At 40.8% G+C, this 17185-nt stretch overlaps 1 protein-coding gene across 1 annotated transcript; it reads left to right on the forward strand.

Annotated features, from left to right (window-relative positions):
* The first annotated feature begins 5697 nt into the window (after nucleotides 1-5697).
* Nucleotides 5698-6030, forward strand: LOC117034022 (cytochrome c oxidase subunit 7C, mitochondrial-like). The gene has a single exon (XM_033126631.1). It carries the CDS (start codon nucleotides 5713-5715, stop codon nucleotides 5902-5904), a length of 192 nt encoding a protein of 63 aa, XP_032982522.1. The 5' UTR covers nucleotides 5698-5712; the 3' UTR covers nucleotides 5905-6030.
* The last annotated feature ends 11155 nt before the right edge of the window (nucleotides 6031-17185 follow it).

Genomic DNA, 17185 nt, shown 5'->3' on the forward strand with positions numbered 1-17185 from the left:
TGTGGTGAGGCCAAAAAGGAACACCAATGGAGCCATGGATAGGGGGTTCATACCACTATGTTCTCGCTAGCGGCTGGATTGGAGAAGCAGCCTGGATTGGATACAAGAAGCAGGAGCCACATGATCTGCAATCCACAGTCTGCTTCTCTGCCAACCAACCCCCTAGCGTAGCCACAGCACTTATATTAGTGGCTAATTGCTAACCGGTAGGCTAATGGCTAACTGGTTACAGCTGAAGGCCAACTAGCCACCGCAGATGGCCATCTGATTATAGCTGATGGCCATCTAATAAACAAGCCAGCACCTTTTCACAGGAGGCCGAGAGGTTGGAAACTTCTCTCCTGGCTCTGTCCCCACAAAAGGTTAGCAAGAGGATTTCATAGGAGGTGAGATGACTGGCTGAAAGGTGTTGTGTTTGTGTTGGGAGTTAAGCTTCCACCATATGTGGCACAAAGATGGTTAAAAGAGATCATATGATTATTTTCTGGCCTTAACCAAAATTACAGTAGCAAGAATGGCTCTGAGGTAATAGGAAGTAGCCTTCTGCATATGGCCTAGCTGTTGGCTATGATACCCTGTGAGTCGATGGTGGTCCTGATTTTGGGGGTGGGGGTGAGTACCCCAAGGGCATTCCCTTCATTTTTGTATACTAGAAAGATCAAAGGGAGTTGGGAATTGCACAGGGGGATATATTAAGCTTTCTTTTAAGGTATTAAGAGTTAGGTCATCCTCATCTTCCCAAGTAATAAGGTCAGGTTTGGTGTTCTTCAGTAAGGCATATAAAAGCTGGGCCATGAGAGAAAACTTTAAAACCAATTCCAACAATACCAGTGTGGGGACAAGGCAACAGAAAGCAGTTTCCAGGCTCTCGGCCTCACGTGGAAAGGTGCTGGCTCAGGTAGTAAATGGCCATCAACTGTGATTGGATGGCCATCAGCTGTGGCTACTTGGCCGTCAGCTGTAACCTGTTGTGACCTGTACAACACAAGCAGTGGGAAGAAACGAGGGAGGCGGCAAGGGCTAGGTTAAGAAATAAAGGCACAAACACTTATATAGTAAGAAATCACAGAGGACCAAGGGACTCGCAGCCATAAAAGACTGGAGCCCTGAATGGGGTCTCTCCTGAGTATTTATTGATTTTTCCAAAAGGCACTACGTGACTCTGGGCAGGGTCTGTTACATCTCAAACACCGCTTAAGACAAACACCTTATCGCCAATACCCATTCATTGTCTTCCAAAGCAACCTAAGCAAACTGTCCCCAGGTGGTCGCTGGTACAGTATGCTAAGCCTAGGGAGGAGCGGGTCTCTGTATTGCTTTCCCATGAGATAAACGAGGAGCCAGGAGGTTCCGCTCCACTATTGTTCCTTGCACATCAAGGTCTCTGCCGCATGAGCCATGCATCAGCAACTTATGGTGGAACTTTAAGAGGAGAGCTTCCTCTAAGCTTTAGCAATATTCATGGGGGTCCCCGGGGTCCCGTCTGGCTTAAGTCGTCCCTCCCTAGAGGAAACTTACTCATCTTCGACCGCGGACCCTGCATACTGGGACCTAGATAAGAGACTTATTAACTCAACCCCCTAGGGCATACAACCCTACAACCCTCTTTCCTAAGGAAAGGCTAAAGGAGACAGACGATCAGGCTGCTATGTGACAACAGTAACCAGTGAGGCATTGGCCACTAATATAACTGCTGTGGCTACGGTAACAGGAAATGGGGCCTAGCAAGAAGATGGTGGCTGAGCTAGCAAGCAGCAGAGTGTGGATTGTGGATTGCAGAGAAGCGGACAGCAAGTTGCAGATCCTGTGGCGCCTACTTCCTGTGTCTCCAACCCAGCCGCCAGCGAGACTATAGTGGTATGACTCCCCTACCTATGGCTCTGTTGGTGTTCCTTTTTGGCCTAACCATATCCTGCACTCTTATGTGGGGAGCAGGACCAGAGACCCCGCAGGTAGCCTCGCACGACAAATGGCGCAGCGAGCAGGGTATGGTGCTGGCCAAAGCTCTCCAAAGGGCGGTGTAGCAATTTGTGCATCACTCTCAGGAAGCCCAGGAGGAGCAGCTGCTGGAGAGCTGGACCCATGTGGAGGGGTGGGAAGATGTGTACGGTTCTCCTACTCATAGGAAAAGCCGTGCAGCTGCTGGAGAGCTGGACCCCCGTGGAGGGGTGGAAAGACATGGACGGTTCCCCAACCAGCATAGGCCAGAGAAAGCAAATGTTGTTGCAGCCCTGTGGGCTGGAAAGTGCTTGCTGAGGCAGCCCAGATGCAGGACTTGTAGTCTCAGGAGGAAACGCTTGCTGAGTCCTCCATGGGAGATGAGGGTGAGGTCAAGGTCGTCCCTCACCCCCAGGACAGCCCTGGTGAATGACTAGGGACTATGGGGAATTGCCTTCCATCCCTAATTTAATGGACCACTTGACTGTTTGGGAACATACCACCATGTAGTGGAACTGGCGGATGCTAGCTTTTGTGTCTTGACAGGCAGCCATAGAGAATATGTAAGCACCTTGACTGTGCGCCGCTGTTGTTCCAGCACGGTATCCTGAGAGGCCCAGAGAGAGTGGCAGTGCCCTGAGAACCCTGGCTGAGCCCAGGAAGTCTGGCTGTGCCCAGAGAGAGTGGTAGTGCTCTGAGAGCCCTGGCTGAGTCCAGGAAGTCTGGCTGTGCCCAGAGAGAGTGGCAGTGCCCTGAGAAACCCTGGTTGTGTCCAGGGACACTGGTAGCACCCTAAGAAGCCCAGGAAGTCTGGCTGTGCCCAGAAGGACTGGTGGTGCCCTGAGAAACCCTGGCTGTGCCCAGAGAGCCTAGCTGTGTCCAGGATATTGCATTCACCTCCACGATCCTCACACAGGACCCCTCGCGGAAGATGCTTGTCCTGTAGATTGGGAGGCGAGACCCTGTAGGGGTGGAGTGTGGGGACAGAGCCCCAGAAAGCAGTTTCCAGACTCTCGGCCTCACATAGAAAGGTGCTGGCTCAGGTAGTAAATGGCCATCAACTGTGATTGGATGGCCATCAGCTGTGGCTAGCTGGCCATCAGCTGTAACCAGTGAGCCGTTGGCCACTAATATAACTGCTGTGGCTACGCTAACAGGAAATGGGGGCTAGCAAGAAGATGGTGACTGAGCTAGCAAGCGGCGGAGTGTGGATTGCAGATTGCAGAGAAGCAGACAGCAAATAGCAGATCCTATGGCTCCTACTTCCTGTGTCTCCAACCCAGCCACCAGCAAGACTATAGTGGTATGACTCCCCTACCTATGGCTCCGTTGGTGTTCCTTTTTGGCCTAACCATATCCTGCGTTCTTATGTGGGGAGCGGGACCAGAGACCCCACAGGTCACCTCACACGACAACCAGCTAGCCCAAGAAAGCCTCATAATTGATGCTTAGTTTTGAGTTTGGGAAGGTTCAGGATGCTATGAAGCCTAATTGGATCTAGGTGCGGCCTTTGTTTTAAGATCTGGTGCCCTAAATAATCAACCTGAGTTTTAACAAACTACAGTTTTTTCTTAGAAACCTTGTGTCCCTCTAAAGCTAAAAATTTTAAAAGGTGGATGCTGTCCTCCTTGGGAAAGGGAGCATAGAAACTAGTCATCTGTGTATTGTAATAGGGCAGAACCTCCAGGAAATTTTGTATCTTCTAAATCTGCTTTTTAAATTAAATTTATTGGGGTGACATTGATTAGTAAAATTATATAGGTTTCAAGTGTACATTTCCATAATACATCACCTATGTATTGCATTATGTGTTCACCACCCAGAGTAATTTCTCCTCCTATTACCACATATTTGACCACCTTTTCCCTTTTTCTACCTTCACCATCCCCCCTTACCCTCTGGTAACTACTAAACTGCTGTTGTGTCTTTAAGTTTTTGTTTCTTTGTTTGTCTTGTTTTTTTGTTGCTTTCAGATTTATATTCCACATGTGAATAAAGTCATATGGTTCTCGACTTTTTCTGTCTGAGTTATTTTCTTACCATGAAAATCTCAAGATCCATCAATGTTGTCACAAATGGCAATGTTTCACCATTTCTTATGGTTGAGTAATATTCCATTGTGTATACAAGGTCTGACAATTACATTTGCAAATTTCCCACCGTGCGCTTACATTGGCAGCACTGTACAAACAGCTCAATGAGGTTTTATAATCTTGGTATATCAGTGTCTCACAGCTGTGTATATGTTAATGTGTGGCGGTGTCTTGCTGTGTGGCGGCATTCATTATTGTTATTGCGTGTTTTTGTGTGCCGTCGTGAGAATGTCTGAGCTTGAATTAGAGCAATGAACAAACATTAAATTTCTTGTTAAGCTTGACAAGAGTAGAAGTGAAATCAGGGATATGTTAGTCCAAGTTTATGGGGATAATGCCATGAAGAAAACGGCAGTGTACAAATGAATTAAACATTTTTCTGAGGGAAGAGAACGCGTCACTGATGAAGAGAGGTCAGAGCGGCCAGTAACAAGAAGAACAGATTAAAACATTGCAAAAATTCGTCGAACTGCGCATCAAAATCATGAGCTGACTGTGAGAAGCATAGCAGACTAATTAAACATCGATAGAGAAACAGGAAAATCTTAACTGAAATTCTTGGCATGAGAAACGTGTGTACAAAAATGGTCCTGAAGGAGCTCACTGTTGAACAAAAGCAAAGGAGAGTTGAAGTTTGTCAAGACCTTTTGGAGAGGCAGGACGATGTTTTGGACCATGTTATCACTGGTGAGGAAACAGGTGTGTACCAATACAAACCTGAAACAAAGTGTCAAAATGCACAATGGAAGTCAGCCAATTCTCCATGACCAAAAATGTTCCGTCAGTCCAAATCAAGAGTCAAAATGATATTGCTAACCTTTTTTGATATCAGAGGGATATTATTCATTATGAATTTGTACCAACTGGACAAATAGGTAATTAAGTTTACTATTTGGAAGTGCTGAAAGGCTGCATGAAAAAGTTAGACAAAAATTACCTAAACTTTTCACCAACAATTCATGGCTCTTGCATCATGACAATGCACCAGCTCGCACAGCACTGTCTGTGAAGAAGTTTTTAGCCAGTAAACAAATAACTGTATTGGACACCCTCCCTACTCTCCTGATCTGGCCCCCAGTGACTTCTTTCTTTACCTGAAGATAAAGAAAATAGTGAAAGGAAGACATTTAATGACATTCAAGACATCAAGGGTAATACAATGAGAGCTCTGATGGCCATTCTAGAAAAAGAATTCCAAAATTGCTTTGAAAGGTGGACTAGGTTCTGACATTGGTCCATAGCTTCCCAAGGGGAGTACTTTGAACGTGACCATGGTGATATTCAGCAATGAGTTATGTAGCACTTTTTCTAGGATGAGTTCACGAACTTAATTGACAGACCTTGTATTGTTGTCCTTCCCATGTGAAAACAAAGAGATATTGGCTGGCCTTATGTACAGAGGTGTTAAGCACCTAAGAAGGTACAACATAGGTTTTCCAAGATGGCAGAATAGGTAAACACTTTGCTTGCAATTTCCGTTGACCACATAAAAATTACAACTAAATTGTAGAGCAATTAATCTCTAGAACTATCTGAAGACTACCTGAATAGAACTTATATAACTAAGCATTTAAATAAAAAGCCACATCAAGACAGGTAGGAGGAGGTTGTGAGAAAAGGAGGAACTGCCATTTCCTCCGTTTTTGGTCTCTGCGCCTTTTGCAGGCCTCCCAACAGCACTATGTTGGGACAGAGCATCCGGAGGTTCACAACCTCTGTGGTCCGTAGAAGCCACTATGAGGAGGACCCAGGGAAGAATTTGCCATTTTCAGTGGAAAACAAGTGGCGGTTGCTACTTATGATGACTCTGTACTTTGGATCTGGATTTGCCGCACCTTTCTTTATAGTAAGACACCAGCTGCTTAAAAAATAAGGATGTTTTACTTAATCCATGAAACAGATATGAAGAGGAGCATTTTAGGAGGTGCAGTCACTTTGAAAAATGGATCAAACTGTTGAACTCAACATACTAGAAATGTTTGTAAATAAACTTATGGCACGAATCCTTAATGACTCCTCTCTGGAAAAAAAAAAGACAGTTAGGAGTGGAGGATGTCATGAAATGGACTGGCCCCACACCCACGGACAATGTTGAGCTCTGGAGAACTATCTCAGTGGTGGAGGTCCCCCTCAGAGGAGTGAGGCATCCCAGCCCCACACCAGGCTCCCCAGACCAGAGTGCCAGGAAGAGGAGCCCCCACAACATCTGGCTGTGAAAAACAGGGGGGATTACAACCATCCATGTGAGACAGAAAGCTGTAGGGAACACAGATGTCCTCTTATAGGGCATGCACACAGACTCATTCACTCACAGTCTGGCTCCCTGGGCTCTAGCCAAAAGGCAGCAACTCACAAGGCTCCAGAGACCTACAGGATAAGACTGAGTTGTGTGGATGTAGGCCTCCATTATCCCTGTGTGGCCTACAGACAGGTGCCATCTTTCTTGTATTGAGCCCTCTCTCACACACATAAATCAGAAACTGCATTGACATGATGTACTCTGCACTCACCACCCCAGTAACTCTCTGTAACCCTGCCCCCCAACTCGAGTCACATCGCCAAAGGCACTTTCAGTGTCTGGGCAATCAGCCCTGCCCTGCACACTGAAGAAGTTCTCTCAGCAGTTTGTGCTACTGCCTGAGGCAATTTTGGTGTTTGGCAACCAGCCCCAACTCACAATGCAGCCTTTCTTAGACAACTCTCAGGGAACTGTGAGCCCAAGGTGAGTGGTGGCTAGCCTCAGTGTGCTCTGGACATTTTGTGGAATGACCACAATTTCGCACTATGAACACCACCCACCCTACTCTGGTCATTTCCTGGGACCCCACCCCACCAAACTTGAGGAGCACCACTAAAGGTGTATTTGAAGATGGGGAAACCAGCCTTGCTCTGCCCACCTCAGGAGGCTCCTTCAGTGTCTGAGCCTTACAAGGAGGTGGCATCAGGCCTCGGCATGCCCTGGACCTTTTGCTAAGCTGCCCCAGGACTGATACTAGTGGCAACTGACCTCGGTTCTCAGCATGGCCACCCACACATGCCTCCAGGTCCACCAGAGGCAGTGACCAACTGTGGATACCTTTTATTCTCCTACTAGGTAGCCCTGGGCTGGTCACAGGTAGCAGTTGAACTTGGCCTGCAATGGAGCCCCTCCCAAGAGGTCTCAGAAGCATACAGCTGGAAGAAGTCTTCGAATTACAGTAGAGCACTACCCAATTAACACCACAAGTGACACACCCAAATGGTGGTCACAACAAGCACAGGGACTCCTGTGGGTCAGCCCCCACAAAGCAGCTCATATACTATGGGTGTGGCCAATTCTCACAGACAGTCAGCCTAAGACACAGTCACATGCACTGACATGCCAAAAGCAATCAAGGCTCAACTATAACAGGAGGGCACATACAACCCACACAAGGGACAAACTTAGAGAACAGAGAGAATGCTGTGCCAATGGACCATATGGGACACATACTACATAAGGTTACTCAGTGAAGACTGAGAAACATAGGAGACCTACATAATAGCTAGAAGCAAACACAGACAAGCAGCCAAAATGAGGAAATGAAGAACCATGTCCCAAGTAAAAGAACAGGAGAAAACTCCAGGTAAATAATTAAATGAAATGTAGGCAACAATCTACCAAGTCAGAGTTCAAAACAGTGGTTATAAGGATGCTCAAGGAAGTTGGTCAGAAATTCAACAAGGGGATAGTAAGATAAAGAAGTACATAGAAACCATAAAAAATAACCAGTAAGAAATAAAGAATACAATAACTGAAATGAAAAATACACTAGAAGAAATCAACAGGCAATTAAATAAAGCAAAGGATTGACTCGGTGATTAGGAAGACAGGATACAAGAAAACACCCAATAGGAAAAACAAAAAGAACAAAGAATTAAAAACATAGTTTAGGGGGTGTCTTGTTAGCTCAGCTGGTTAGAGTGTGGTGCTAATAACACCAAGGTTGCCTGTTCAATCCCCACATGGGCCACTGTGAGCTGCACCATCCTTAATAAAACAAACAAACAAACAAACAAACAACCAAAAACAACAACATAGTTTAATGGGCCTCAGGGACAACATCAAGCATAACAATATTTGCATCATAGGAGTGCCAGAAGGAAAAGAGAGGGAGTAAGGAATTGAGAACTGATTTGAAGAAATAATGACTGAAAACTTTCCTAATCTGGCAAATAAAATAGACATAAAATTCCAGGAGGGACAGAGAGTCCCAAACAAGATGAACATTCAGAGACCCACACCAAGACACACAATTAAATTGACAAAGGTTAAACACAAAGAGAATTCTAAAAAGACAACTAGTTATTAAGGGAGCTCCCATAAGACTATCACCTGATTTCCCAATAGAACATTTGCAGGCCAGAGGGAGTGACGTTCAATATCCAAAGTGATGAAAAATAAGAGCTTAATACCAAAACTACTCTACCCAGCAAGGCTATCATTTAAAATTGAAGTAGAGATATAATTTCCCAGACAAGACAAAGCTGAAGGACTTCATTAAAACCAAGCCAGCATTACAAGAGATGTTAAAGGGACTTCTTTAAGAAGATAAAAGGGGAAAAAAACAAGAACATAAACATGAATAATAAAATGGCAATAACTATGTATCTATTAATAATCACTTTAAATATAAATGGATTAAATACTCTGATCAAAAAACATAGGGTAGCTCAATGGATAAGAAAACATGACCCATACTTATACTGTCTACAAGAGATCCACTGTATATTAAAAGACACACATAGACTAAAAGTAAAAGGATGGAAAAAGATATTTCATGCAAATAGGGTTAAAAAAAAGCTGGCAAAATAGACTTTAAAACAAAGTTTATAATAAGAAACAAGACGGACATTACATAATGATAAAGGGCAATAAAGGGATCAATAGAGCAAGAGGATATAGCTATGTAAACACTTATGCACCCAATATAAGAGCACCTAAAGATAGATAGATAAATAGATAGATAGATAGATAGATAGATAGATAGATAGATAGATAGATAGATAGATAGATAGATAGATAGACAGAGAGTAATAAGTCATTGTAGGAGACTTCAACACCCCATTGACAACAATAGACAGAACTTCCAGACAGAAAATAAACAAGAAAGGAACAGCTTTAAATGATGCACTGTATCAGATGGATTAGATTGATATTGTTAGAGCACTGAACCTGAAAGCAGCAGAATATATTTTTCAACAGCACATGGAACATTTTCCAAGATAGAATACGTTAGATCACAAAACATGTCTCAATAAATTCAATACAATGGAAATAATATCAAGCATCTTCTCTGACCACAATGGAATGAAACTAAAAGTCAATTACAAGAAGAAAAAAACCCTGGAAAACACACAAAGACATGGAGGCTAAATAACATGCTACTAAACAATGACTGGATTAACAATGAGATAAAAAAAATTGAGACAAATGAAAATGTAAACACAACGACCCCAAATCTATGTGACATAGCACAAGCAGTCCTAAGTGGGAAATTCATAGCAATTCAGGTCTACTAAAACAAACAAACAAACAAACAAACAAAAACCTCAAATAAACAATCTAATTATACACATAAAGGAACTAGAAAAAGAACAACAAAAAAGCCCAAAGTGAATAGATAAAAAGAAATAATAAAGATCATGTTGGAAATGAATAAAATAGAGGCTAAAAAATGATAGAAAAGATCAATGAACACAAGTGCTTGTTCTTTGAAAAGATAAACAAAATTGATAAGCTTTTAACCAGACTCATCAAGAAAAAAGAGAGGACCCAAATAAATACTTTCAGGAGAAGTAAGAATAGACACAGCAGAAATACACAAAAATTATAAGAAAATACCACGAGCAAGTATATAACAACAAATCTGAAAATCTGGAAGAAATGGATAAGTTCCCAGAAACATACAATCTTCCAAAGCTGAGTCAACATGAAACAGAAAATCTGAACTGACTGATTACTAATAATGAAATTGAATCAGTATCATAAAACTCCCAACAAACAAAATCCTGTCCCTACTGGCTTCACAGGTAGATTTTACCAAACATTCAAGGAAGATTTAACAACTATTCTTCTCCAACTATTCTAAAATATTTAAGAAGAGGGAAGGCTACCAAGCTCATTTTATGATGACAACTTTACCCTGATTCCAAAATCAAACAAAGACATTACAAAAAAAGAAAATTACAGGTCGACAACCCTGATGAAAATAGATGCAAAAATCCCTAACAAAATATTAGCACACCAAATTCAGCAGTACATTAATAAGATCATACATTATGATCGAGAGGAATTATTCCTGTGAAGCAAGGTTAGTTCAATATATGCAAATCACATGAAAAAATGAAAGATAAAAATCATTCTTTTTAATGACAGATTAATATTCCATCATATATATGTACTACATCTTCTTTATCCAATTATCTTCTGAAGGACTCTTCGGTTGCTTCTGTAGCTTGGCTATTGTAAATAGCACTGCAATAAACATAAGGATGCACATATCTTTTCAAAGTAGTGTTTTGGATTCTTTTATGTAAATACCCAGAAGTTGGATTAGTGGGTCATATGGTAGTTCTATTTTTAATTTTTTGAGGGAACTCAAAACTGATTTCCATGGTGACTGCACCAATTTGCAATCCCACCAACAGTGTATGAGAGTTCCCTTTTCTCTGCATCCTCACTGATGAGGCAAGTAAAGAGTTAATGAGAGTGGGCTTGTGAGCTGGCAAGATGGGACAGGCAAAGAGTTAACAGGAGGGAGCTTGTGGGCTAACAGGAACGAGCTTAAACATTAACTGCTTGGCTCTGAATGCCCTGGCTAAAACTGCACCAACAAGCTGACAAACTCCTTACATGCATCATATATTGGAACAGAACAGTTCCCAATCTCAACAGCAACCCCATGCAAGCTGACATCCATCATAGATGGGAACAGGACAATCTTAGAAGAAGACAATTGTAATGGCAGCCCCCCTGCAAGCTGACAAGCACCCTACATCCTGGTTGGAAAAATAGAAAATCCCAGCACTCCTTCTCATTGGTGCAGCTGTACTCCATTGGACTCTACCCTGGCACAACTCCATTTGCCAGTATCTCTCTCATACCCCTCTGTCTTGACAGCTGTCTCCATCAGATTGCTCTGGCAAACTTCTGCCAGTATCTCTCTCTTAACCCTCAGTCTCTGCAACTCTTCCTCTCTCTTAAACTGCCCTGGCAAAACTTTTGCCAGTTACCAACAGAACTCTCTCTCTCTCTCTCTGACTTTCAATAAATTGTCTTACTCTTGTAGTCTCATAAAATTCTTTCTACATTCTGTGAACAACCAGGGGTTAATTCTATGCTAAGACACTCACCAACACGGTTTGTTGATTTTTGATGATAGCCACCCTGACAGATATGAAGTAATATCTCCCTGTGGTTTTAATTTACAACTCTCTGATGATTAGTGATGTTGAGCATCTTTTCATATGTCTGTTGGCCATCTGTATGTCCTTTTTGGAGAAATGCCTATTCAGGTTCTCTGTCCATTTTATAATTGGATTGGTTTTTTTGTGTGTGTTGAATTGTATAAGTTTTTTATAAATTTTGGATATTAACGCCTTATCAGATGTATGATTTGTGAACATCTTTTCCCATTCATTAGACTGTCTTTTCTTTTTGTTGATGGTTTACTTGTTGTACAAAAACTTTTTAATTTGATGTAATACCATTTGTTTATTTTTTCTTTTGTTTCCCTTGCCTGAGAAGATAAATCAGAAAAAATATCTCTAAGAGCAATGTCAGAAAGGTTACTTCCTCAGTTTTCTTCTAGGAGTTTTATGGTTTTGGGTCTTACATTTAAGTCTTTAAACTACTTTGAGTTTATTCTTGTGTGTGGTACAAGAAAGTGGTCCAGTTTCATTTTTTGCCTGTATCTGTCCAGTTTCCCAACACCATTTATTGAATAGACTGTCTTTAACCCATTGTACATTCTTGACTTCTTTGCCACAGATTAATTGATCATGTAGGCATGGGTTTATTTCTGGGTTCTCTGTTCTTTTCCATTGATCTATGTGTCTGTTTTTATGCCAGTACCGTGTTGTTTTGTTTATACAGCCTTGAACTATAGTTTGATATCAGATAGCGTGATACCTCCAATTTTGTTCCTTTTTCTCAGGATTGCTGTGGCTGTTTGGGGTCTTTTGTGGCTCCATATAAATTTTAAGTTTATTTGTTCTAGTTCTGTGAAAAGTGCCACTTGTGTTTCGATAGGGATTGCATTGAATTCTATAGCTTGCTTTGGGTAGTATGAACATTTTAATGACATTAATTCTTATCCATGAGCATGGTATGTGCTTCCATTTATTTGTATCCTCTTCAGTTTCTTTCTTCAGTGTCATATTCATAGTGTTCCAAGTACAGGTCTTTTACCTCCTTAGTTAAGTTTATTCCTAAGGATTTTATTTTTTTAGATGCAATTGTAAATGGGATTTTTTTTAATTTCTCTGACAATTCATTATTATGTATAAAAATGCAACCATGGGCCGGCCCGGTGGCTCAGGCGGTTAGAGCTCCATTCTCCTAACTCCGAAGGCTGCCGGTTCTATTCCTACATGGGTTAGTAGGCTCTCAACCACAAGGTTGCCGGTTCAACTCCCACAAGGGCTGTGCCCCCTGCAACTAGTAACGGCAACTGGACCTGGAGCTGAGCTGCGCCTGACACAACTAAGACTGAAGGGACAACTTGAAGCTGAACGGCACCCTCCACGGCTAGGATTGAAAGGACAACAACTTGACTTGGAAAACAGGCCTGGAAGTACCCACTGTCCCCCAGTAAAGTCTTGTTCCCCTTCCCCAATAAAATCTTAAAAAAAAAAAATGCAACCAATTTCTGAATTTTAATTTTGTCTCTGCTACTTTAGTAAATTTATTTATCAGCTCTAATAGTTTCTTGGAATCTTTTGGGTTTTCTATATATACTATTATGTCATCTGCAAATAATGACAGTTTTACTTCTTCCTTTGCAATTTGGATGCCATTTGTTTCTTTTACTTACCTGATTGCTGTGGCTAGGACTTCCACTACTATGTTGAATACAAGTGGTGAGGATGGGCATTTTTGTCTTGTTCCATATCTTAGAGGGAAGACTTTTAGATTTTCACCACTGAATATGTTATTAGCCGTAGGTTTGTTATATATGGCCCTTATTATGCTGTGACTTGTTCCTTCTACACCACTTTATTGAGTTTTTATCATAAAAGGGTGTTTAATTCTGTCAAATGTTTTTTCTGCATATATTAATGTGATCGTATGATTTTTATTTTCCTTTTTTTTTATGTGGTGTGTCACATTAATTGCTTTGCAGAAACAGAACCAATCTTGCAACTCAGGAATAAATCCCATTTGATCACGATGTATGATCTTTTCAATATATTGCTGAATTTGGTTTGCTAATATTTTGTTGAGGATTTCTGCATCTATGTTCATCAGGGATATAGGCCTCTAATTTCCTTTTTTTATAATGTCTGCCTGATTTTGGAATCAAGGTAATGGCGGCATCATAAAATGAGTTTGGGAACTTTCTCTACTCTTGAATTTTTTAGAATAGTTTGAGAAGGATGGGTATTAATTATTTTTTTAATTTTTTATTGGGGAAGAGTATGTTTTTCCAGGACCCATCAGCTCCAAGTCAAGTCGTTGTCCTTCAATCTAGTTGTGGAGGGCGCAGCCCACCATCCCATGCAGGAATTGAACCACCAACCCTGTTGTTAAGAGCTCATGCTCTAACCAACTGAGCCATCTGGCCGCCCCTTAATTCTTCTTTGAATGTTTGGTAAAATTCACTTGTGAAACAATCCAGTCCAGGACTTTTCTTTGTTGGAAGTTTTTTGATTACTGATTCAATTTTATTAGTAGTAATCAGTCGGTTCAGATTTTTTGTTTGTTCTTAATTTAGTCTTGGAAGATTGTGTGTTTTTAGGAATTTGTACATTTCTTTCAGATTGTCCTACTTTTTAGCCTACAGTTATTTGTAATATTATCTTATAATTCATTGTATTTCTGTAGTGTTCAATGTCTCTTCTCTTCTTTTATTTCTGATTTTATTTGGGTTTTATCTCTTTTTTTCTTGATGAGTCTAGTTAACAGTTTATCAATTTTGTTTATCTTTTCAAAGAACAAGCTCTTGGTTTAATTAATCTTCTATATTCTTTTTTTTACTCTATTTCATTTATTTCCACTCTAGTCATTATTATTTCCTTTCTTCTGCTCATTTTCAGCTTTGCTTGCTGTTCTTTTTCTAGTTGCTTTAGGTGTAAGGTTACATTGTTTATTTGAGATTTTTCTTGTATCTTAAGGTAAGCCTGTATTGCTATGAATTTTCCTCTTAGGACTGTTTTCACTGTGTCCCATAGATTTTGGGTCATTGTGTTTTCAATTTCATTTATCTCAAGGTCTCTTGATTTATTCTTTGATCTCATTGTTGACCCATACATTTTTTGTTGTATGTTAATTTGCATTCAGGTGTTTATGTGTTTTTCAGTTTTTATTTCTTGTGATTGATTTCTAGTTTCATAATATAGTCAGAGAAGATGCTTGATATGTTTCAATCTTCTTAAATTTTTTGAGACTTTTTTTGTGGCATAACATGCAGCCTATCTTGGAAAATGTTCCATGTGCACTTTAACAAAATATGTATTCTGCTGCTTTAGGGTGAAATGCTCTGAAAATATCAATTACTGGTCTAGTGTGTCATTTAAAGCCTCTGATTTATGTTCATTTTCTGGTTGGTGGATTTGTGCATTGGTATCAAAGGGGTGTCAAAGTTCCCTATTGTGATTTTATTACAATAAAATTTTTTATTACAAAAAGATTTGATCTCTCCCTTTATGTCAGACAGTATTTGTTTTATATATATAGCTGCTCCTCTGCTGGGTGCATAAGTGTTTACAGGACTATATCCTCTTGTTGGATTCATCTATTTATCATTATGCAATGTCCCTCTTTGTCTCTTATCATAATCTTTCTTTTAAATCTTTCTTTTGTCTGATATAAGCATTGATACCCCAGCTGTTTGTTTGTTTCCTTTTGTATGAAATATTTTTTTCTATCTCTTTACTTTTAGTCTGTTTGTGTCTTTTGATCTGAAGTGGGTCTCTTGTAGACGACATATGCATGGGTAATGTTTGCTTATCCATTGAGCTGTCCTATGTCTTTTGATCAGACCACTTAATCCATTTACATTTAAAGAGATTATTGATAAATACATGGTTATTGCCATTTTATTATTCATATTCATGTTCTTGTTTTTTTTCCCCTTTCAACTTCTCAAAGAAGTCCCTTTAACATTTCTTGTATTACTAGTTTTGTAGTGATGGACTCTTATAGCTCTTTCTTGTCTGGGAATCTCTTTATCTCTTCAATTTTAAATGCTAGCCATGTTGGGTAGAGTAGTTTTGGCTGTAGACCCTTGCTTTTGATCAGTTTTAATATTTAGTGCCATTCTCTTCTGTCCAGCAAAGTTTCTGTTGAGAAATCAGTTGACAATCTTATGGGAACTCCCTTGTAAGTAAATAGTTGCTTTTCTCTTGCTGCTTTTAGGATTCTGTCTTGGTATTTACTCATTGCCATTTTAATTATACTGTGGCTTGGTGTGGGCCTTTTGGATTCATCTTTTGGGGGACTGTCCGTACTTTCTGGACTTTTATGTCTATTTCCTTCAACAAATTAGGAATGTTTTCAGTCATTATTTCTTCAAATAGGTTCTCAATCCCTTGTTTTCTCTCTTTTTCTGGTACAACTATAATGCGAATGTTGTTACGCTTTATGTTGGCCCAGAATCTCCTAAACCTGTTCTCATTTAGAACAATTGTTTTTGCTATTCCAACTGGTTGTTTTCTGCTACCTTTTCTTCCAAATAGCTGATTTGATCCTCTGTCTCATTTAGTCTGCTGGTGACTCCTTATGGTGCATTCTTCATTCCAGTTATTGTATTCTTTCTTTCTTTTTTATAGTTTATATGTCTCTTTTTATGCTTTCTATCTCTTGTTGAAATTATCATTGAGTTCTGTTGTCACATAGCAGCCTAGCCGACAGTCCCCCCATGTCTTTCCTTGAGGAAAGAAAAGTCTGTGAGACTGTGCCTTTTGGGACTTTGCTTATCTCAGTATTTTACACCTTATGTCTCTCTGTCTGGTCCCCAAAAGATGGTTTGCAGCCAAAGATGGGTAAGATATCTCATGTGAGATACAACCTAAGCCAGGCGGAACCCAGTGGGGACCCCCAATGATCTGCCTGAGAAAATCCGGGAAGGAGCCTTGCCTCCCCTTCCCCCCTGCCTGGGAAAAGCCATTACTGGCTCTGGCTTTCCTCTCTCACCTGATTGTGAGAGAAGTCATGAGGGCAATAAAGATCAGCTCTCTCCACTTATCTCAACGAAACGGTTACAACATGAGAGACTTGCTCCCCAGGGAGGTGCATACCTCACCTAAGTCATCATAAGACTTCCCGCTCCGGCTGCTTGGAGACAAAGATAATTGGTTTGATTCACTTTTGTGACATGATGGATGAGTCTCACAGACCGTGTAAAAAACAATACCACTTCCTTATATGATTATCAATAAAAGCCACCAGTCGGTCCAATTTGGGGCTCTGCTCTCTGGTGACTGCGAGATCCCCTGGCCTTCTGAGATTTAACTGCATTAAGTCTCTGTTTCTTTCTTTCTTAAAACCTAACCCAACGCTGCCCCTTCTTGCGTCCTCACTGCCCGTGTTGCGCTGGATGCGACAGAGTTCATCTAGCCTTTCGCTACTTTCATTGAGCATTTTTATAACAATTGTTTTAAACTCTGTATCTGGTAGGTTGCTTCTTTCCACTTCATTTAGTCATTTTTCTGGAGTTTTCTCCTGTTCTTTCTTTTAGGATATATTTTTTTGTTTTCTCATTTGTCTACTTCTCTTTGTTTGTTTTTATGTATTAGGTAGATCAGCTACATCTCCCAGTCTTGGCTGGATGCCCTATGTAGTAGGTACCCTGTGGGACCCAATGGTACAATCTCTCTTGTCACCTGCCCTGAGAGATCAAAGAGTGTTCCTTGTGTGGGTTGTGTGTGTCTTCCTGTTATAGTTGGATCTTCATTGCTATTGGCACACCAGT

Source organism: Rhinolophus ferrumequinum, chromosome 14 (genome assembly GCF_004115265.2).
Source record: "Rhinolophus ferrumequinum isolate MPI-CBG mRhiFer1 chromosome 14, mRhiFer1_v1.p, whole genome shotgun sequence".
NCBI classification, from domain to species: Eukaryota; Metazoa; Chordata; class Mammalia; order Chiroptera; family Rhinolophidae; genus Rhinolophus; species Rhinolophus ferrumequinum.